The 20,972-nt window shown below is 36.9% G+C and overlaps 4 protein-coding genes across 5 annotated transcripts; 2 read left to right on the forward strand and 2 right to left on the reverse strand.

The window, feature by feature from the left end:
- The first annotated feature begins 1,392 nt into the window (after positions 1-1,392).
- LOC116843971 (NADH dehydrogenase [ubiquinone] 1 beta subcomplex subunit 9) lies at positions 1,393-2,855 on the forward strand. Of its 2 annotated transcripts, XM_032814976.1 has the most exons (3): positions 1,393-1,537; positions 1,617-1,732; positions 2,302-2,855. In XM_032814976.1, exons 1-3 carry the CDS (start codon positions 1,424-1,426, stop codon positions 2,654-2,656), a joined length of 585 nt encoding a protein of 194 aa, XP_032670867.1. In that variant the 5' UTR covers positions 1,393-1,423; the 3' UTR covers positions 2,657-2,855. The 2 variants fall into 2 exon arrangements, with proteins under 2 accessions (XP_032670867.1, XP_032670869.1); XM_032814978.1 differs by lacking the exon at positions 1,393-1,537 and having other exon boundaries at positions 1,544-1,732.
- Positions 2,856-5,695: 2,840 nt separating this feature from the next.
- LOC116843944 (splicing factor 1-like) lies at positions 5,696-11,462 on the reverse strand. The gene is made up of 9 exons (XM_032814908.1): positions 11,033-11,462; positions 10,541-10,693; positions 9,822-9,897; positions 7,985-8,137; positions 7,781-7,887; positions 7,505-7,671; positions 7,118-7,276; positions 6,712-6,986; positions 5,696-6,614 (listed from the first exon to the last, which is right to left on the reverse strand). The coding sequence occupies exons 1-9, from the start codon at positions 11,235-11,237 to the stop codon at positions 6,062-6,064; spliced, it is 1,848 nt and encodes a 615-aa protein (XP_032670799.1). The 5' UTR covers positions 11,238-11,462; the 3' UTR covers positions 5,696-6,061.
- A 246-nt stretch (positions 11,463-11,708) lies between these two features.
- On the forward strand, positions 11,709-17,778 carry LOC116843943 (WD repeat-containing protein 48). Its single transcript, XM_032814906.1, has 12 exons — positions 11,709-12,324; positions 12,734-12,950; positions 13,061-13,273; positions 13,401-13,696; positions 13,766-13,951; positions 14,033-14,356; positions 14,433-14,535; positions 14,621-14,786; positions 14,849-15,040; positions 15,120-15,366; positions 15,443-15,562; positions 15,630-17,778. The coding sequence occupies exons 1-11, from the start codon at positions 12,277-12,279 to the stop codon at positions 15,503-15,505; spliced, it is 2,055 nt and encodes a 684-aa protein (XP_032670797.1). The 5' UTR covers positions 11,709-12,276; the 3' UTR covers positions 15,506-15,562; positions 15,630-17,778.
- A 743-nt stretch (positions 17,779-18,521) lies between these two features.
- On the reverse strand, positions 18,522-20,290 carry LOC116843945 (haloacid dehalogenase-like hydrolase domain-containing protein 2). The gene is made up of 5 exons (XM_032814909.1): positions 20,145-20,290; positions 19,286-19,585; positions 19,005-19,215; positions 18,723-18,916; positions 18,522-18,603 (listed from the first exon to the last, which is right to left on the reverse strand). Exons 1-4 carry the CDS (start codon positions 20,237-20,239, stop codon positions 18,749-18,751), a joined length of 774 nt encoding a protein of 257 aa, XP_032670800.1. The 5' UTR covers positions 20,240-20,290; the 3' UTR covers positions 18,522-18,603; positions 18,723-18,748.
- Positions 20,291-20,972: the final 682 nt, after the last annotated feature.

A 20,972-nucleotide genomic window follows, 5' to 3' on the forward strand; every position in this document is an offset into this window, starting at 1 on the left:
AAATGCTGCTTGCCAGGCATAAACGAAAGGGTTTTTTGCATCGTATAGTCATTGGTGATGAAAAATGGATCCACTACGATAACCCAAACAGGAAATCATGGGGATTACCTGACCATGCTTCAACATCGACAGCCAAGCCGAATATTCATGGAAAAAAACTCATGTTGTGTATTTGGTGGGATCAGCTTGGTGTCGTGTATTATGAGTTGCTCAAACCGAACGAAATCATTACTGGGGCTCTCTACCAAACACAATTGATGAGATTGAGCCGAGCACTCAAAGAAAAACGCGCCCACTACTACTCCAGACACGACAAAATTATTCTCCTGCATGATAATGCTCGTCCACATGTTGCGGCGCCGGTCAAAACCTACTTGGAAACACTCAATTGGGAAGTTTTATCCCACCCGCCGTATTGACCAGACATTGCTCCCTCTGACTATCACTTGTTTCGATCGATGACGCACGGCCTGTCTGAGCAGCACTTCACATCATATGAACATAAAATTGGGTCGATTCGTGGATAGCCTCAAAAGATGAAGCGTTCTTCCGACGCGGTATCCGTATGCTGCCAAAAAGATGGGAAAAAGTAGTGGCTAGCGATGGACAATACTTTGAATAAAACATAAGGTATCGTTCTTTCACAATAAATGCCCAATTTTTGATAAAAAACGGCGGAGACTTATTTGTACTCCCAATATATATATATATACTTACAAATATAATACTGCGTTGTATGCACTTGTAATAAAAACTATATTTTTTACTATATTAACATTAATGTTTTATTATTATTTTCTGTGCCCGTTATTATAATAGGGAGCGTTCCGGTTGACCACGGTACGATTGGACATAACCAATCGATGAAAAGAATTATCTAGTGAATTACTAGATTGAACCAATCATTACAAATTGTCTAATCGTACCATGGTCAATCAAAACCCACTCATTACAATAAATATTAATGTTATAAGTGTTTTTTACATATTGGTAGTAACAAATTTGATTTTATTACAGTTGAAAAAGAAATAAAAATATTCTAGTACGTCCCATACAATAACTGAAAAAAGCGAGAGTGGCCATTTTGTTGTGTCATGGCCGAATCGGATATCCGGCCGGTCACAGCCTTTCCATACGTCAAAGGCTGCGTTCCGAAATTCACTGCCAGTACTGAAATTTTATAATATATATAACATAAACTATAGATTTTCAGTACTGGCAGTACATTTCGGAACGTAGCCAAAGCCCCTTAGCGATCTAGTATATATAGGCTGCGTTCCGAAATTCACTGCCAATACTGAAATTCTGGCTGCGTTCCGAAATTCACTGCCAGTACTGAAAATCTATAGTTCATGTTACGTATACTGTAGAATTTCAGTACTTTCAGTGAATTTCGGAACGTAACCTCTATAGTATACGTGACATGAACTATAGAATTTCAGTACTGGCAGTGAATTTCGGAACGCAGCCAGAGAGAGGAAGAGAGAGAAGAAGAGAGGAGAGAGACTCTATTATAGTGTTGAGCAATTTATTCATGGTTTGTATCGTTTGTATGCTCATGTAATCTTGTGATCGAAGAAAAGGATTTTTAGAGGAGAATTACAACTTTTTTGTAGATAAAAATGGCTCAGCTTCCCTCGGAGCTCACAACGCACTCGCGAAAAGTGTGCAGTCTGTATAAACGCGCTTTGCGTTGTCTAGCGGATTGGTATCACAAAACGGACGAGCTCAGGTACGCATGAATACGTTAGCTGATACAAAAATAAGTCAAATAGGCTTATTCGATCTAATGACACTTTTTCATTTAAAGTAAAACACGAACACACGTTTAAGAACTATTTTTGTATACGTTTACAAACTGTCGGCTTGGTACATGTTGTTACGCAGTTATTTTATGATTATACTTTTGTAACAACATTTAGCAAATTGACAGACGACAGTAGATATATACGAAATAGCAATCCAGATATTGCAATGTAAAGCAGAAACTACAAAACCAAAGTTAGCAATAAACTAATTTTACTAGCAGTCTCTATTCGTCAAAAATATTTCTAATTTGAGGACATTAGTTGACTGAAGAATACAATTATAAGGTTTGTTTTCTATTGCTGAATTGGCTGCACTATCAGTTCCTTTTTCACTTTTTTCCACTAAATATCAATTATTCATCTATTCTTTTTTAAGTCCTATAAGTGTACTAGTTTAGCGATACAAAATAGACCTATAGTTGATAATTCAATTATAATATATCTATAGTTGATAATTCAATTCAATTATAATATGCTTATGATCTTTTCACAGGTATCAGTCTGTTTTAATGAGAGAACGCTTTGATAAGAATAAAGACGTAAAAGACATGCGTCATGCAAATAATTTACTGCAAGAAGGAGAAAAAGAACTTTTTTCTAATCAACATTATCAACCAATTAAATTTGCCAATTCGATTGGAGGATGTGCATACGGTAGAGAAAGTCATTGTCCAGATTGGGCCTTGGATTATTGGCATCCTCTGGAGAAAGCTATGTATCCAAAATACTTTGCACGTCGTGAACAAATGAAGGATGAATATCTAGAATGGTACTTCAAACAGTACCCAGAAGAGAAAAAAAAGATAGAAGAAGAAGAAAAACAGAAAATTACAGGTGGTTATTGTTAAATATTATTACATACAATTATTGTGTATCGTAATGTAGATAATATATTGTAACACACACGCACATATATATATATATACACGTGTGTGTGCTATGTATATATATCATATATATTCCTTTATATAGAAATTAAAAATCTGCAGGAGTTATTTTATAAACTTCTCGCGTAGAATCGCGAAATAAATAAACTTATTTAATGTATTAAAATATGCAGAAAACCACCTTATATTTGTAATATTTGTTGATTCCTTTATGCATTATACAAAAGTCTGCTCAAGCCCTAATGTTGATCTACAATAAAGCAAACGGCACACGATGCTTGTTTTCGTGCTGGTTTGTTGGGAGCGGTGCACTTGGACACGGTGCATTTGGACACAGCCAATCACAGCACCGTGTGATTAGAGACATTTGTAGGGTCCCTTGGAACAGCGACTTGTGATTGGACTGTGTCCAATTGCCCCGTGTCCAACTGATATACACCCGGTTTGTTTGCTAGACGGAAATATTCTATTTTAATTGGTGCATTTCTGAAAATGGATGGGAATGCACCAATCAAAATAGAGTATTTTCAACCAAGGCTGCGTTCCTCATTCGGGTGGACACTATTATTAGAAATACTATAGTATATGTTACATATACTATAGCACTTTTAGTATTAAAGTGCACCCAGTAGGGAATTTGCATTCCAGCAAGCAATCCAGCACGAAACAAGCACCGTGTGCCGTTAGTTAGATCTGTTCTTTTTAGCTGAACTACCTGAACTGATGTAATAAATCAGAGTGAAACAAAATATATTTATCTTACACAGCTTATTGCATCAATAGTGCAAATAGTTCAAATAATTTAACTAAAAAGAACAGATCTAATATGTTCTTGTTTCTTTCTCTTTATTTCTTTCTGACTCAAACTTTAAGCCTTAAGTCCCGATCTACAGTAGATGTAGTAAGCTTTAAGCCGTAAGAAATTAACCAATCATAATTTATTATTCCTCTATAATTGCGTGATTGAAAACATGGACTGTCCATGTTCTTAACCATGCAATTATGCGCTTAGCACGGACACGAATCGCCAGAAAATGGGCATAGAATGGACACGCAACAAATTGACATTTTATCGGCAGCGTCTGAAAATGGGTGTAGGGAACGTAGTTCCATTTCAAAAATGGGTGCAGATGGCGCATCAAACAGCGTAAAAATCGATGTCGGCCAAAACGTATGCCGTGGCCGCTCTCGGGTTTCTCTCTGTCTAAAAGCATGTAACAGTGTGTCCGATAGAGTTTCCGGTGCATGCGAGAAAATGGTCGCTATCGCCACATATTTTCACTACGTTTAGTTATAAAATTTTTTTGTTAAAAAATGAGCAGAGCAAATAACGTCCAATACCATCTATTTTTTTGTTACATTTTTTGATGCAATAAGATGCTGGCATTTTTGGTTTTACGACAGTAATTTAATGGCCACACTGACTCACATTGTACGTTGTAAATACTCACCCAAGTGACACGTCACACACACACAGGACGCCGCTATTTTCTCGCATACAACCGGAAATCTTACGTGCACACGTTCGCAGCCCTTGTAATTTAGTTTAGTATAGACATCTGTGAGCAATAACAATTTTAAAATGATAAAGCAATTTTAATTGCATGATGGTAATGTCTTTGGTTAAAAGTTGTAAACATGCAATTTTAATCAGAGATGAACAAAAGCAAAAAGAATAGCTTGCGAAATGCAGCACAATGCATATACGTTCCGTTTTATATGCGTTTATTGTGTAATCAGAACACACATCAAGCAATCTAGTGGATTTTTCTCCACAATTTCATTATACAATTAATGTAATACAGAATATTTACCTTGTCATATATAAAGCAACGTCAACGTGATTCGGAACTTCGTGTATGGGTTTGCCTAATTTTCTCTATCGCATGTATGTTAAGAAATTATTGCATTTGGACATTCGCAGTTTTGGGCATTTATGTCACGTTGACGAAAGATCTACACTTTTAATTCACACTTTTAATTCACACTTTCATTCTTTCATACAATTTTCCTTTTCATCCCTTTTTTTTTGTTCTAATATCTTCATGTATATTTATATATTTCTTTCTTGTTTCATGATTAAAGATATATAATCCTCTTGCTAAAAAAAAGCGACGACTTAGATACGTGGATTAATAAGTTAACATTGATAATTTTGGAGATGCTGTTAAACAGTTAAAAATAAGAAACACATATATCTTAATATTTTTTTCCGCACATATAAAAACTTAACCCCTCAAAGAAAATTCAATACATTAATCATGGTAATTTTTATCAAATTATCTTCGATGAATTGTTTCAGTTTCTATATAAATGTACGAGAAAAAATATATAAAAAATACCTGTCACTTATTTTTAGCTGCTGTATAACATCCAAAGTCTATCAAAGTCAATGAGGGACATCTCTGTATGTTGCTTCTATCTTGTAAATGTTAGAGGTAACATATGGAAGTGTTCCTTATCTATTTCGTCCTATATCGTTCACGAACGCTCGACAAACGCATATGATTCAACATTTTTGTCGATCAGTGCTGATTAAAATTATAAAAAATCGTCTGTTAATATACCCCGTGCGAACGTTGACAGCGTTTCATGCCTGATTCACAAATGAATTGATGCATATATTAGAACAAATTTCGTTACTGTTATTGTAAACTATATTATATATATCACCGAATATTGTACTAATATAATCATGCGTAATTTTATATATATATATATATATATATATATATATATATACACACACATATATATATATATATATATATATATATATATATATACACACACACATATATATATATATATATATATATATATATATATATATATATATATATAGCGTATTATTTATACATAAATAAAATATTCGAACCACATAGTTTTTACCTATGTTACAATTTTAGAACATTGATCAGTTTCGGAAGCGACGTTTAGAAATAAAATAAAAAGGAAGAAACTAATATCTCGCTACTTGTGCTCGTATTTGAGAAGAAAATTCATGTGCCATAGTCATTTAAATGAATTCAAGCAAGAAATCTAAGATTATGTCAGTTTAATGTCGATAACTAAAGTTAGATGTTCTATTTACGAATTGCGTATACAATTTTTTCCGAGATGTCAAACTCTTCTTCATTCGCTTTATCTACTTATTCGTAATCAATGAAAATACTCAAACTTCCGTAAATTCATCGAAAATTTTGTGATTACACGCCGCACATTGTACCAGAACAAAGTCACGTATGAAGAAAAGAGTCAAAACCTATCGCATGAATAAAAGTTGCGATGTAATTGTTCCTTATTTATTTCCGTCAACTTCGTACTTGTCGTATTTTCCAGGAAGGTTTGCTGAGACGTTTAGGACTAACTGGTGGGCGGAGGCGGTGGTGGTGGCTGCGCGAGTAAAGTTGGCAAAGTGTTTAGGTCTATACCCGGTGGCGCAGGAGTCTGTTGTTGTGGTGGAGGCGGTACCGGAGCAGCGGGCGGCCAGCCTCCCATTTGCTGATGCTGCCAACCTGGGAATCCCGGTGGCGGCGCTGTTCCTGGTGGTGGCGGTCGCATAGGACCTTGTTGGCCTTGCTGCCATGGTGGTATGCCCATTCCAGGCGGTGGAATCTGCGTGGGTGGCATTTGGCCCGGTGGTGGCGGCTGATTGTTACCAGCCATCCACGGCATCAATGGTGGAATGTTCGGTTGTGCGGCGGTAGAACCAGGCGGTGGCGGTGGCGGCTGCATCACGCCTGGTGGTGGTGGCATACTGACCGGTGGTTGCCATTGCATGTTCATATTGTTCATATTATCGCCTTGGCTCCATGGTGGTGGTGCCATTCCAGGCGGTGGCATCATCGGTCCACCTTGCATCATCTGAGGTGGTGGATGTGCTGGGGCCGCCATCAATGCACGAGGTGGTTGTTGCCTGGGGAAAAAAAACATAATGGGACAAACATGATTATTACATTCTATTGATACAAAAGATTTTGATCTAAAAAGAATAATGAAATATATATGTATACCTATCGAAGAGTCCAGGGTAATTGGGATTCGGATTTTGTCTGGGTTGTCCAGATTTCGATCTGTCAGGTGGCGGTCCTTCTCCTAACTCTGCCATAAGCGACATATATTCCTCATCTATCTTGGCTTTATCGCCACCTGGACCCATACCTCCCATTCCGGTAGTTGCCGGACCCCCTTGACCAGGTCTCTTTGATCTACAATCCCGAGCAATATGTCCTGCACCGCCACAACTCGAACATACGATGTTGTTCGTCACATTTGGTTTATCTGGGCACTGGAATTACATCACAAGTTAACAAATTAATACTAACAAGAACGAATAAATAATAAAAAGTTCTTTTAGAGTTAATAAAGCTATATGTGCATAAAGTTAATAATATATGTGTATAACAAAGATATATATACCAGCCAAGATTTGTGATCCGAAGCTCCGCAATTGGTACAGCGTGGACCGTCATTTTCGCGTAAAGTTCCATTTAAAAGAGCTAGTTCGCGTAACTGATTACGACGCAAGTCATTTTGACCTTCTGGCACTTCCACACCTTGCCGAATAATTTCGTGTATCTAGTAATATAAACATAATTATCACATTGTTCTCGTTTGCTTCGCCCATTATGTATTTCAATGTACAACGATACGAGCGGAGACTACATTTTCATTCGATATAAGTGTTATAAAAAAAGTGTTAAAAGTGTAATAAAAAAAAAGAGTTGTGTTATAAATTTTTATCGTGCTTACGCAGTTTCAAAAGTAAGAAAGAGAAAGTTATACGAATTAATGTTAGAAACATACTCGTTCCACAGCCTTTTTGACGGCATCTAAATTGTTCGCCGTGATGTATGCATGCAAAGGTTCATCCTCACCCGGTAAGGGTTGACCATCTTTCCTGCCAACTTTACCCTCTTTCACAGAGCCTTTCCCACGAATTATAATTTTTGCACCTGTCTCTTTTTCCATAGCTAGAAAATTTTTGAACAGATGAAATTTGAGACCCCAATTGTATTTAAATTATTGAATAAGTTATAATCGCACTTAAGCGTATTGCTTTGCGATTTATAATCTACTTACATTTCAGGGTATTTCCTCGTGGTCCAATAAGTAAACCCACAAAATTTATATCGGGATGCTCTTCCTGAGGAATCATTACTTTATCATGAACTCGTATTATTGGTGGCCTGGAAAAAGAAAAGAAAATAAATTCAGATATCGCGCGAGGAATAGTTATAAATCAATTTTTTATAGAAAATGCATATAACATAAATAATCACTTACTTATAATCTGGTGGTGGCTTAAAATCTGGATTAATTTTAAGGATCTTCTGAATCAAATTGTGACGTTCTTCTTCCAATTTACGTCTTGTACGATATTCTCTCGTGTTTAACCGTTTGCCATCACTACTGTAGATTGGTTCTGGAGATGGAGATCTGGAAAACAAAACAAATAATACCATATCAAGATATAAATTTTCGTCAAGACGTTACTAATATACAAGCAACCTGAGCCTACTATGACCGTATGAATAGGTGGGGAAAAACTGTTGATTTAGAGCAGAGAATTATGTAGATTCAGTACAGCTCTATGACGGAAAAATCACCGTTATTTCTTTTTTCTGGACTGATTTGATTTAATTTTTTTATAAATGCGATACTGTCTGACTATGTTGGAGAAATGTTTAGTGAATCATAAATTCCTTTTTACACTAAACATATACATATATTTATTGAAAGGGATATTATTTTATATTGGGAATCTTTATGTAGCATAGAAAAAGCTACAGTTCATAAGAAAATTATTAAATATAGCATTATAAAGTAACATTTTTAATAATTCTGTATCAATAACAATAGCATAACCAATAAATGCTAGTATTGTCAGAATGTAATTCCTAGAAAAAGTAATTGTAAACTGTATATTGATACACTTATATAATTGTTTATATACTGTGAAAAAAATAATTAAGGAAATGTGTATGTATTAGAATTTCCCACAACAGTGCCAAGGTATCAAAATAAAAAATAGAAAATTATGCCGCTGTCAAATAGAGTGTAGCTACATATTTAGTGTTCTATTGTACACAACCACTGGAAGACTGCGCGTTTGTGCATGGCAGATATCGGTATGATGTCAGCTGCTAAGACAGATCCTGTGATTATTAAAAAATAATCTTTTGGATTAGTTGTAATACGATCGATATATTTTACTATATCGTACGCTATTAACGGAAACACAATGACATAAAAATAACGGTTCCAGCTAAAATCGGAAAAGTTAAACCTATTGGAATAAATCAATTTATTAGGAAAAGTATGTGTGTTTATTTAAGATGTACCTGAAAGTAACGTTAAATTCTTCGTTACAGCATTACGTTACGAATTAGAGAATTTCAACAAACCGATATTTTCCTGAAATCTGCTCATTAAGATTGTAATTAACGACAAAGATTAGCAAGTTGATTAATAATCTTCCTATTGGCATCAATATTATCATTGTTATTGATGATTTCAAAATACCGTGCAAATCACGGCAGCCTAAATAAAGGGGCAGAATCTTACTCGAGATGACCCATGCATGCTGTTGTAATTAATGACAAAATGAATTTGCTACTTAGAATTATCTCATAATCCATTAATGCTGTCAAATTTTTTTACCTATTAGAAACAGATTGCAATAGGTCACCTCAAAGTTATTCTATGTGTGCAAAAATGTATCTATTTAAGAGATGTATGAACTAGGATACCCACTGCTCTTTAAACACTGCTACTATAATCGACAGTCCTTCAAATATCCAATATGTTGAAAGCAGTTATGTCCGATTATTAACTCTTATAAAATATTAGGATAGATCACGTTGTAGCAGTGTTTAATAAAAATGGGATTATTAAAAGAAATTGATTAGGGCAAACCAATATTATCAAAATGTATCTTCTGTGTTGCGTGGGAGCTTCGATTGAGCCCAATGTTTTCAATTGGACATTGGTATCCCACACTAATTGAACCTGAGCCATACAGATATCTTTAAGGCTCCTGTATTATTGGCTGCTGTATGGTCAGTAGATAGGTATTGTAGATATGTAATGGTCATTTTTGGTATGTAAGTTTCTTTCAAACCTTTCCTCAGGGTTAAGTGGAATTCCAAGGTCTCCAGTGCGTAGCTTCCTGCTGATTTCCTCAATCTGCAGCTGAACTGTAAACCAATGGGTTAGAGGGGGCGGAAACCCCAACAGTTAGATATTGCCAATTTGCTATAACCATATACATTCTATAAAATAAGCATGTCTCAGAATAAATAAGATTACTGCATGTACTTCAATTATACCTCAATCAGTTTCAAAGTCAAAAGCCTGTGGAGCTTTGACTTATCAACTATAAGAAATTTAGCTATTAATAAAAAAAATAATTATAAGATACAACCTCAAACATTTTAAATTTGTTATATATATATATATATATATATACATATATATATATATATATGTACACCTAAATAACAAGTAAAATGCTTATAGATATATCTAGTAAATTTCTAGGGCATTGAAGATGCATGAACAGTCAGATCTTAATTATTAAGTGAAATTGGCAATCCTTCTTGCCAAATTTGATGATTTAATACAGCTTTTTAAGGAATCCCGATGCTTACCTCCGAGAACTTTGAGTTTTTACTGATACATATGTCACATACTTACATCATTCATAGTCATATATTCTACAAATTAAGTTTCGAAAACTTATGTACAAAAGCAAAATATTTGAAATAGTTCCCTAGCTATATGTACCAACGCATAAAAAGAAATCTATTATAAACATCGAGCAAGTAAAAAAGAACTTACAGAGATAAGCCTTCTCTTGTTCAGGAGTCAGATTTGTTGGTAGTACTGTAGGCATCCCTGGTATAAATGTTTTGTCATGTTCGCTACCTCCCCATCTAGTTTTTCTCCTCTTCTTACGTTCCTCTTTTGTCTCTTTCTCTTGCTTACAATCCTCTGTCAGAAAATTTTGCAATTAGAATATATACTAAGCATAAACATCTAAACTGTTGTTAGCATTGAAATAATGAAAACATCTTTCTCATGTGTCACATTAATAACTATTAGTTTTCACTTTCAATAACATTGTGTGAAGCAGTACAGAAACACATACGAAACACCAAAAGACACTCCCGCGACAAAATGTTTGCAAGTTAACGCAAACTATTGCTTGCAATCGCGCTAATTTCAGTGAAATTGCGAGAAGCTCCGTCAGCACAGAGCAGGTGAGAAACCTTGCTCGAAAGAAAAAAATCAAGACAGAGAGGAGGAAAGAGAAACTCAAGCATAACATACCCTCTGATTCTCGCTTGCGTGTCAGTGTTGTAGAACATGCGTTTGCGTTGGCATTCGGCTGTGTGCCGTTTGCAATCGCGGCATTTACCACGGCAGCAGCCGCGGCTGAGGCTGCTGCCGCTGCGTTCGCATTCGCCGGGTTCTGTTGAGCATTTTGCAGATAACTTGGATTCAATAATGACGTGAAATTCCGCGACTGATTCATATTATCACGGACGTTCTTAAGTCGATGACGATAGATTGATAACTCTTATCGGCCCACGTAGTTGACGTTTAACGCCTAAATACAGACAGCAACAATTCCCGCAGGTATATCCGCAAAAGGCACGCTACTCCAGCAACGGACACATTGAGAAAATGGCGACTCTTCCACAGGAAGACACTGTTAGCGCTACTCCGTCGGCTATACCGGATGTCATCATGTAAAGACCAATCTTTCACTGAACGACTTCGAGTCTGTCGGACATGTTGATTAGATATCGGATAGAGAATTTCGGATGCCCCCAGAAAGCTGTTTCGGCAACCAATCCGATACGCTCGTCCGATTGGTCATACAACGAATCAGATACTAGCTCTACATCGGACATACCGTCACGCGACTTGCCGATTGGCGTATCACGTCAGCGAGATGTCGACGACAACGCGGCCAATTATACGAACCTTAGGCTCTCGACTGCATCTTGTTATTGGATGCGCACACACACTCGTGAAATGTGTTGTGCAAAAATACGTAACGTTGAAGCGTATTGACACCGGCGGCGGCACGAGAGCAGCGGCGCGAGCAACTACTCGAGCGTGCACGCTCGAGCATCATGAGTACAAGCGAGGTTCCGTCGCCATCGAGAGAGAGATTCGCTTGACGTGCTGATCGTCACGACCCGGATTGTCGCTGGATCGCGAGCCTTCTTCGCAGCTCAAAGGACAACTTCCCGTGATGCACCACTGTCCGTTGCCTCGCGCGCTGTCTCGCGAGTGTCTCGGCAATGCGATGAAGACGACGACAATCACGACGACGACGACGACAATGATGATAATACCGTGCGATAACCGCACCACGCGTGCCTCATCCCGGCAGTGATCGGCACGCACGTTGTTGGTGCTTCTATAATGACAGGAGTACACGACAACCGAGCGCAACGTGGAACTGCTGTCGCGGTTGCTTAAATCGTGAAATTAAACCTCCAGCGCGAATTTGTTTTGTCCCGCTGAACGATTGTACGCTGGACTAAGCGATCCTGGGCGTAATGGCAACTCACAAGACGGGCGGGCAGAGCGCCCGTAAAAAAGTACAGGTACATATGTCACAGCGTTATAGCACACGGCTCTCAATCCTCCTTCTTCGATCAGAAATTCCGGAGGAATATACGCGAAACAATGAATGTCGACGCTGAGGATCGCGTCGAGACGTTTTCGTAGCCTAGAGAATCGCAGAGCAAAGAGGATTACGCGATAACACGTTGTGTAACAGAATAATCGTTTATTTCCTGTGTTGATTTATTACCTTGATATATTGAAGCCAATTGAATGTGTTCTCGTCAATTCCTTGTCGACACTTCACACCGCGATGTCGTTCATAAGTTTTACATTTGTCCGGAGTATATAAAAAAATAAGTAGAATTTTTTAACTATTGATATTAGACGATCGAAATGTCTAAAAGTCACGAGTATGATGGATTCGCGATTGATTGTTTCTCCACAAAGGTGTCTATGGTTATACGCGATGAAGTGGAAAGGCAACACAGAGCCGGCGTTAATTCCCTGCAATACGATCCAGCCTTACACAGGCTATATTCTGCTGGCAGAGACAGCATCATAAGGATATGGAATTGCAGAAATATGAAGGAGCCGTACACACAGTCCATGGAACATCATACAGATTGGGTCAACGACATAGTGTTATGTTGTGGTGGTAAAAATCGTATGTACCTACTTTTCGGCTCGCAAGCTCCCTGTGACGCACGAGTTCTCGCTTGTCTCTCAAGATTCCTTACAATTGTCAATACATTAATCATCGTCGAATTTGTGCAGTTATATCCGCGAGTTCAGACACCACTGTCAAAGTTTGGAATGCGCATAAGGGTTTCTGCATGTCCACACTGCGTACACACAAGGACTATGTCAAGGCATTGGCATATGCCAAGGACAGGGAGCAGGTTGCTAGTGCAGGTTTAGACAAGTCGATATTTCTTTGGGACGTCAATACACTGACTGCTCTTACTGCAAGCAACAACACAGTGACAAGTATGTACTTACTGCAAGTCACTCGTAGTGATGCTGTCACTTTGCTAAGCTTTCTGCTTTGCTTCTTTCTCTCTCTTTCGCTGTGTAAGAGGGTATTGACACAATATGTTGACACAACGTGTTGCAGCATCGTCTTTGAGTGGAAACAGAGATTCCATCTACAGTCTGGCCATGAATCAAACTGGCACTATTATCGTGAGTGGTAGCACAGAGAAGGTCCTTCGCGTGTGGGATCCACGATTTTGCACCAAACTCATGAAACTTCGCGGCCACACGGACAATATCAAGGCATTGGTCTTGAATAGGGATGGCACTCAATGTTTATCGGCTAGTTCTGATGGCACTATTAAACTGTGGTCGCTCGGCCAACAGAGATGCGTGCAAACCTACAGAGTTCACAAGGAGGGCGTGTGGGCGTTACTGGTTAGTATATGCGCGAATCTTCACTCTTGATTACTATGCGACATTGTACTAAAGAGCAGATGTGTCTAGGCGACAGACAGTTTTAGCCATGTAATATCTGGAGGCAGAGATAAGAGGATAGTAATGACAGAATTAGGCTATGCGGAGAGATATACAGTCATTTGTGAGGAGAAAGCGCCTATACTTAAAATGGCCATGACGCCAGATCAATCTAGTATTTGGGTAGCGACTAGCGAATCGACCATTAATAATTGGGTAAGTAAAATCCTTCATATTCTCACAAGTTTGCAGAGAAAAACGACACAGAGAGGGAAATATATTTATTTAACGTTTTAGTCTATAAGCCAAAAAGACTGGCAAGAATTGGGGATCGGAGATTGTTGCGATTCTGCCAGTAACGTATCGGGCGGTGTGAATATATTGAGAAACACCGAACCTACGCAAAAGATATTAGGCGGCCCTGCCATAAGACATTATCACGTATTAAATGATAAAAGACACGTTATGACGAAGGATACAGAGGAAAATGTTGCTTTGTATGATGTATTAAAAGCGTGTAAAGTAGAAGATTTAGGCAGAGTCGATTTCGAGCAGGAGTGTAAAAAAAGAAACAAAATGGTATATGTTCCAAACTGGTTTAACGTTGATCTCAAAACAGGGGTGTGTATCTCTGACGAATCGATGCTCTCTCTTTCTCTCAGCTTGAATAGATTCTAACTGCTCCTTGTCATTGCAGATGTTAACTATACACTTAGGACAAGATGAGAACGATTGTTTTTCCGCATGGGTTTCTGCCAAGGAGACCGGTCTGGCAGAAAATGATGCTGTAGATCAGAAAGGTAATGACTCTTTCGCGACATTGAAAATTAGTGAATTAAAAAGAAATAGAAATGAAGATTTAATAATGTTCTCTTTGTGTTTCAGTGAATTATGGGAACCTACTGTTGCAAGCCTTACTCGAGCACTGGTGGAGGCCGTTACACGCTGACGATGAGAACGAAGGTAATAGCAATGATGGAAATGGTCCCATACATACGAGAGGAGGAAATCAATACTTCTCAGTACCTAGTCATACACCTGTCATCTTCAGGTATGGGAAAATAACTGAACTACTTAATGAACAGACTGTGATATAATATTTTTTTCTTTTAGTGAAGTTGGAGGCAGAACCCTTTATCGACTATTAGTTCGAGATGCCGCGGGAGAAACCGAAGGTGTGCTATTAAATGAAACAGTGCCGCCATGGGTAGTAAACATAGTCGTGGATAAAAATCTTCCGCAATTCATTAAGATACCTTTTTACCTTCTTCCACACGCCACTTCCGGTGTAAAGAGTTTGAAGAAGTACGTATTACGTTATGTCTTTGGACCGAGGTTCCGCGTTGGATAACATAATCGGAATAATCATTTTGTTGTCTTCAAGGGATCGTTTGATCGCGAATGATTTTATACAAGTGCGTAAAGTGGCGGAGCATGTTTACGATAAGGTGCTCGGTGCAGGAAGCGATTCAGGTTCGGTAGCTGGTGGCGGAAATACGGTCTCCGGTGGATCTCCAGCGGGCGATAGAACAAACACGGATTCCAATGCTGACAATTCTTCGTTGGCCGAGGAAAAGGTCGAACTTTTATGCAACGATCTGGTCTTGGATCCCTCGATGGATTTGAGAACGGTATATGTAGAATCGAGGCTTTTGCTATCTTCTGTCGAGGAAAAGTTCCCTTTACACATATGCGTTTACCTTTCAGGTCAGGCACTTTATCTGGAAAAGTTCGACGGATTTGACACTTCATTATCGCCCTGTTAAATAGTTAGGATTAACTACATTGCATCATGAGTCTTTACAGTGTGCCTGGTTTTATACCATGGTAAGATACACTATTTTCTCATCCCCTCTTCTTATCGATTGTATATAAAACGTTCGATCTGTTTCAGAATAGTGGAAAATACATGGGCTATTTGCAAAATATGGTACCTTGTGCCACTGTTTCCTTAGGAAATGATCACCTGGATTTCACGGATGTTTCATACGATGTCGAGACAGGAACGAAGGATAGCGGCGAGGCATATTTGGAGTATTAGGAATAGCACGTGAAGTTCGAAGGCAATAATGTGTGGAAGTATTAAACGTAAATTGCTCACTTTTATACACCTCTGCATCCTGCGGCCAAATTCACACAACGGAGCATTACTCTCGATCGATTCGATCCGCTTGAGAATAGCATGCTTTTTGTACCTGGATGTAGAAGTTAAAGCGCTTGTTGTCAGCCATTTATCGTCTTCCCGCGTCAAAGTTATCAGTAAGAAAGTATGGCACAAATACAAAGGGAGAAAATGAATGGAGGGATAGACTGCATGGCCGAGATAATTGTTGGTTTTATTAGGTCTAACGCCAGGTGATCCTCACGAATGCTTCTAAAGTTTTTCTTTATTAATTCTCTTTTAGAGCTATATACTCCGTAATGAGTAAGTAGGATTCTTTTGTTTTAGTATTTTAATAAAAGTATTGAGTATTTATTGAAAGTATGAAAAAAAGAAAAATGTATAAGGTTTTGTTACGTGCATGCATGCAAAATGTACTCCACACCTGCCTTGTTACATTAGAAAGCGAAAGAAAGAGAGAAAAGAAGAAATATATATATGAAAGAAGGAAGAGAGAGAGAGAGAGATATGTCAATTTACTATTAATCAAATTATATTTGAATAGCCAAATTAGAAGTTCAATATTTCCTATCTCGTTTACGCGAGAAATAAAAAAAAGTGTATTTGTCTGCAATGTAATAAGATCAAATTCTGTCTCCTGATTGAAGCTAATAAAGTATGAATATATAAATGCGATATACTTGAGACACTACAGATAAATGAAATATCCGAATTTGGATAAATATGCAGTATTCAACAGAATTCGATCTTAGAAGAGATTTATAATGAATAAAAAATATGTAGTTGTTTTTATGTTAACATTCGATTTTTTAGACTATATAAATTGTATATATATGAACGCGACTGTGAATAATGTCCATTAATAGTAGGTTGTATGAATAAAAATTTAACAAATCTTACTGTGCAGACAATTCAAATTACAAGCCGATAATATGTGCTATTATTGTAAACAGTTAAAGATCTTCAGGGGAAAGAAGTTATTAGTTCGTAGATTAAATATGGTCTGTGAGCTATATAGTTTGCGTTATTGAAGTTATACGAGCGAATCTTTTTACAAGTGCAAATGTATATTATTATAATTTTAAAGCGCTACGCAATGTACGATACATCGCTATTTTCTGTTATCAAGCTTCGGTTAAACCTCAGTTTGATAGTGCTTTAAGGATATGTAAGAATTTATTTGCTATCGCTTCGTTTACCATTCACAAGAAAAGATATTGTTAAGATACTACGATAAAGAAACTACTTTTGTGTGACTCAATGAGGGTACGTGAATGTATGACTGGTAAAAAAGAAAATGTATCGTCCTAGTTAAGGTTGCCTTATTGGTTATTTTTACATTGTTTCAGAAGAAATTGTGCAGTGAACTTATATTTTTTTAATCGTTACGAAATTTTAAAATATAATTTCAAATTGAATGTAAATTAACTTGTAGTATAAAAATATAGTTATCTTTTAAATATCTTAATATGGTATGTTACAAAAAGAGATAAGAATTGTAAGTTGCGTTTAACTTTTAAAATTATTTATTATGACAATGTGACTCGTACGATAGTATACATAGCGATTAATAATAATCAGTGAGAATTATTCGGTTCATTGCATAGTTCTCTCAGAGTGTGCTGTACATATTAGTGTTCTCTATGCAAATGTGTATCTTGCATAAATCGAGATTGATCATTCTGCGATTTTATTTTTTCGAATAAGTCATTCACTTTAGACATTCGTTATCGTAAATCGAGAGAATAATCGTGATGTGCCTGATCATAGATCATAAGTTACAGAGGGCATTTCAATTATGACTTGTATTGATATTTAAAACAGTCCATGATTACAAGATACGCGACCGCAGTATACATTATCATTTTGTTTATATTATACAAATGATATAGAAATTATAAAGTACGCGTCAAGAAGTTACCATTATCGTCGTAAATTTTTATCCATCAGCATTTATTCTGTAGCGGGCAGGATATGATGAGTATATAATGATGCATTCAGTCTCATCATTTAAAACACCGCTTATGCACGAAGAGAAACTGAGGTATTAATATTAGAACATTAAAAGTGTGAAAAATCAAAATCAACTTTATCTCGCTTTAACGTTATATTGAGCATTGAGAGTAACACAGTGTTAGTATTTGTGACCTGTATAAAAGAAAAAAAAAACAGTTGTATATCGGTGCCAAATTTTATACTAAAAACGATACTTCGTAGCGCACCAATATTCCAACAGAAAAAGAACACTTTGTTTCTGTAAAAACCTGCTTTATTATTAAGCGCAGGTTCTATAGTGGTACTACTTACGGTATAAGGCTACGCGATATAGCGCGAGAGAGTTACAAAATTTATAATTTTTTAGAACAAGATAAAAATTAGATTAATATCGTCTCGTCTTTGCAAAAGTATCGAATGTATATCATACGAATTACTTTGTAAAATACGTTTTGCTGTCCTAACGTGAGTTATCAAACTTTCCAATGTCAGTCTAACACGTCAGATTTTCTACAATTTTCTACAAGAGTGTGTAATGAGACGATATTTCTGTCATCCTCGATCGATACTTTCGTGTGTTTATCTGATTATCTTTGTAATACATTGTCGTATCACCTCGATTAATCGGGAATTATATTAATAGGGGATTGCAGAACGATAATATGAATATCCATATCAGAAAGAGGATTTATTTCCATTTGTATTTATCGTCTACCTTACAATAATATGACATCACTCCAGACTATGTACACTATAAAAAAAAAAAAAATAATCAGTATTTAAATAAAATATATAATTTAATACAGAAAGAAGATTGCATTGTCTATATGTAGCGACATGCGAATATAAAATTCCGGTGTTGCTATTTACTTATTGATTTCACCAATTACGAATCTTCAAATGCCACCATCGAGAATACTCTCGACGGCTTGTACAAAAGAGGCGCATACTTTCACTGGTCCTGGAGTAATCGTGTTTTCATCTCCTGCTCTGTATTTGCCAGTTTGTACCAGAATACCCATGATTCCGGCTGCTTGCGCACCGGCTACATCATCTCTTACATCCTAATTACAAGTTCACATTTATGATCGTATAAGAAAGTTGTAATTATATGTTATAGAAAACAAAGAGAAGAGTTATTTGGAATATTACGTCTCCGATCATTATAGCCTGCGCCGGATCTACCTCCCCTAAAGCTGCTTTGAAAAATCCTACAGTTGGTTTACCAACTACCTCCGCTTTCATATTGCTAGAATACTCTAAACCTTTGATAAATGCGCCAGGACCTAAGGCTAGACCGTCAGGACGCTTATAATATCGTCCTTCGTGAATAGCTATAAGTGACGCACCACCCAACAATAATCTAAAATTATACGTTGTATATACGTATTTATCTGATATGAGAGATAAAAAGGAAAGAAACGCAAAACAACCTAAAAGCTTTGTTTAACTCGTCGTAATTGAATTTGCTCGGGGCCAAGCCGACCACAACCGCATTAGGCGTGGTCTTGTCTTCGACTAAATCTTGAAAATCTTCCAGCGCTGCTGGATCAATCAAAAGCATCGGATTCAATTGTCGAGAGATAATCAATTTTCTCGCTGCAGCTAAAGAACTGAAGATTTCTTCCTTTCGCAAGTCAAAGCCAAGATTTTTCAGACGTTCGTACAAGCAATTATTTGACTCTTTGGTGGTGTTAGTGACGAACTTAATCGATAGATTTGCATTCCGTAGCCTAGATTGCAAGTATTTAAATTTGTTATTTTGGGTTGCATTCCAAAATGTCCTTTTCGAAGAAAATTTTACTCTTAAGTCTATAATGTATGTAACATGAACTATAGATTTAAGAGTAAAATTTTCCTCGGAAGATGTTTTGGAATGCAACCTGATAGAATAAAGTTCACTCATATATGACGTTATATAAAAATTTTTATTAATTATTTATTACTAAAGACTGTTAATAACTCCACACATTTTCGTTAAGCGCAGGTTTTCTCTAAATTGCGTAATTAGAGAATCTGTCGTTAAATAATAGATTTTTTAATTATTCTATTATTTTTAGATATTCTATTATTTTCATTATTCCAGAGATATTTTATTTATTATCAGATATATATATTTTTTATATTATCGAGAAATCTCTCTCAACAAGCGGAATCTTGTAGAAATAAAATAAATTTTCAAATGTTGACATTAAGTTACAAATATATCGCGCCATTCTTATAGAGGTTGCGCTGTAGTCGATGTACTGTGCGATATATTCGTAATTAAATCAAATAAATAACAAACAGTACCTGTTTAACGCCTGTACGGCACCGGGAATAACTATGTTATCGATATGCAGCGTACCACTGAGGTCTATTAATACTGTTGTGACTTTTTTCGCCATTATTATTACAACTAATTTCAACAACTAACCTCACATGTCCGCCATTTTACATTAACTCTGAGGTGCGTTCCGAAATTCACTGCTAGTTAAAATTCTACAGTTGGTCTGTTCTTTTCAGCTACACTGCTGAACTGGTGCAATAAGTTAAAGTGAAACAAGTATATTTTTTCTCACTCTAATAGCGTGTCGATTGGCCCTGGGTTAATCGCTCCGAGAGCAATTAATGACGTCATAAGTCTCTATTAGCCAATCATAAAGCTTATAAGTACTTGTTCGACCAATAAACGTAGACTAAATAACCCAGAGTGGGTTAACCCAGAGCCAGTCGAACATGCTATAAGATCCTTGATTGGTGCATTTCTGAAGATGGATGGAATTAGCTTTATTCCGGCTTAAGTATCGTCTACAATATGCGGAGTAAACTTGGAGTAAGAAGTAAGCCGTAAGAATTAATCAATCATAGACGATTATTTTTATAATAATCGATTACGATTGGCCAATTCTTACGGCTTACTTTTTGGGTGGGACCCGATTGACCACGATACGATTGGACACAGATTGTAATGATTAATTCGACCTAGTAATTCACTAGATAATTCTTTTCATCGGTTGGTTGCATCCAATCGTACCGTGGTCAATCGGGCGCTCCCTTATGGCTCCTGCACACAGGACGCGGTAATGCTTGCCGCGCGGCGGAAATTCGAGTGACAGCCAATCAATATGCTGCTTTCCG

This window comes from Odontomachus brunneus, unplaced genomic scaffold (assembly GCF_010583005.1).
Source record: "Odontomachus brunneus isolate Ranch 3 - 2012 unplaced genomic scaffold, Obru_v1 Obru_scaffold_037, whole genome shotgun sequence".
Lineage (NCBI taxonomy): Eukaryota > Metazoa > Arthropoda > Insecta > Hymenoptera > Formicidae > Odontomachus > Odontomachus brunneus.

Coding starts and splice junctions, on each gene's coding strand:
- LOC116843971 (XM_032814976.1), top strand. CDS start 1,424: ATGAACTATAGAATTTCAGTACTGGCAGTGAATTTCGGAACGCAGCCA. Junction 1,538..1,616: donor TGTTGAGCAATTTATTCATG/GTTTGTATCGTT, acceptor ACTTTTTTGTAG/ATAAAAATGGCTCAGCTTCC. Junction 1,733..2,301: donor CACAAAACGGACGAGCTCAG/GTACGCATGAAT, acceptor ATCTTTTCACAG/GTATCAGTCTGTTTTAATGA.
- LOC116843944 (XM_032814908.1), bottom strand. CDS start 11,237: ATGAATCAGTCGCGGAATTTCACGTCATTATTGAATCCAAGTTATCTG. Junction 9,898..10,540: donor ACAAGAGAAGGCTTATCTCT/GTAAGTTCTTTT, acceptor ATTGGTTTACAG/TTCAGCTGCAGATTGAGGAA. Junction 6,987..7,117: donor CGGATCACAAATCTTGGCTG/GTATATATATCT, acceptor ATGTAATTCCAG/TGCCCAGATAAACCAAATGT.
- LOC116843943 (XM_032814906.1), top strand. CDS start 12,277: ATGGCAACTCACAAGACGGGCGGGCAGAGCGCCCGTAAAAAAGTACAG. Junction 13,952..14,032: donor AATCGACCATTAATAATTGG/GTAAGTAAAATC, acceptor TTAACGTTTTAG/TCTATAAGCCAAAAAGACTG. Junction 15,367..15,442: donor CCTCGATGGATTTGAGAACG/GTATATGTAGAA, acceptor TTTACCTTTCAG/GTCAGGCACTTTATCTGGAA.
- LOC116843945 (XM_032814909.1), bottom strand. CDS start 20,239: ATGGCGAAAAAAGTCACAACAGTATTAATAGACCTCAGTGGTACGCTG. Junction 19,216..19,285: donor GAGTTAAACAAAGCTTTTAG/GTTGTTTTGCGT, acceptor GTATAATTTTAG/ATTATTGTTGGGTGGTGCGT. Junction 18,917..19,004: donor AGGCTATAATGATCGGAGAC/GTAATATTCCAA, acceptor ACTTGTAATTAG/GATGTAAGAGATGATGTAGC.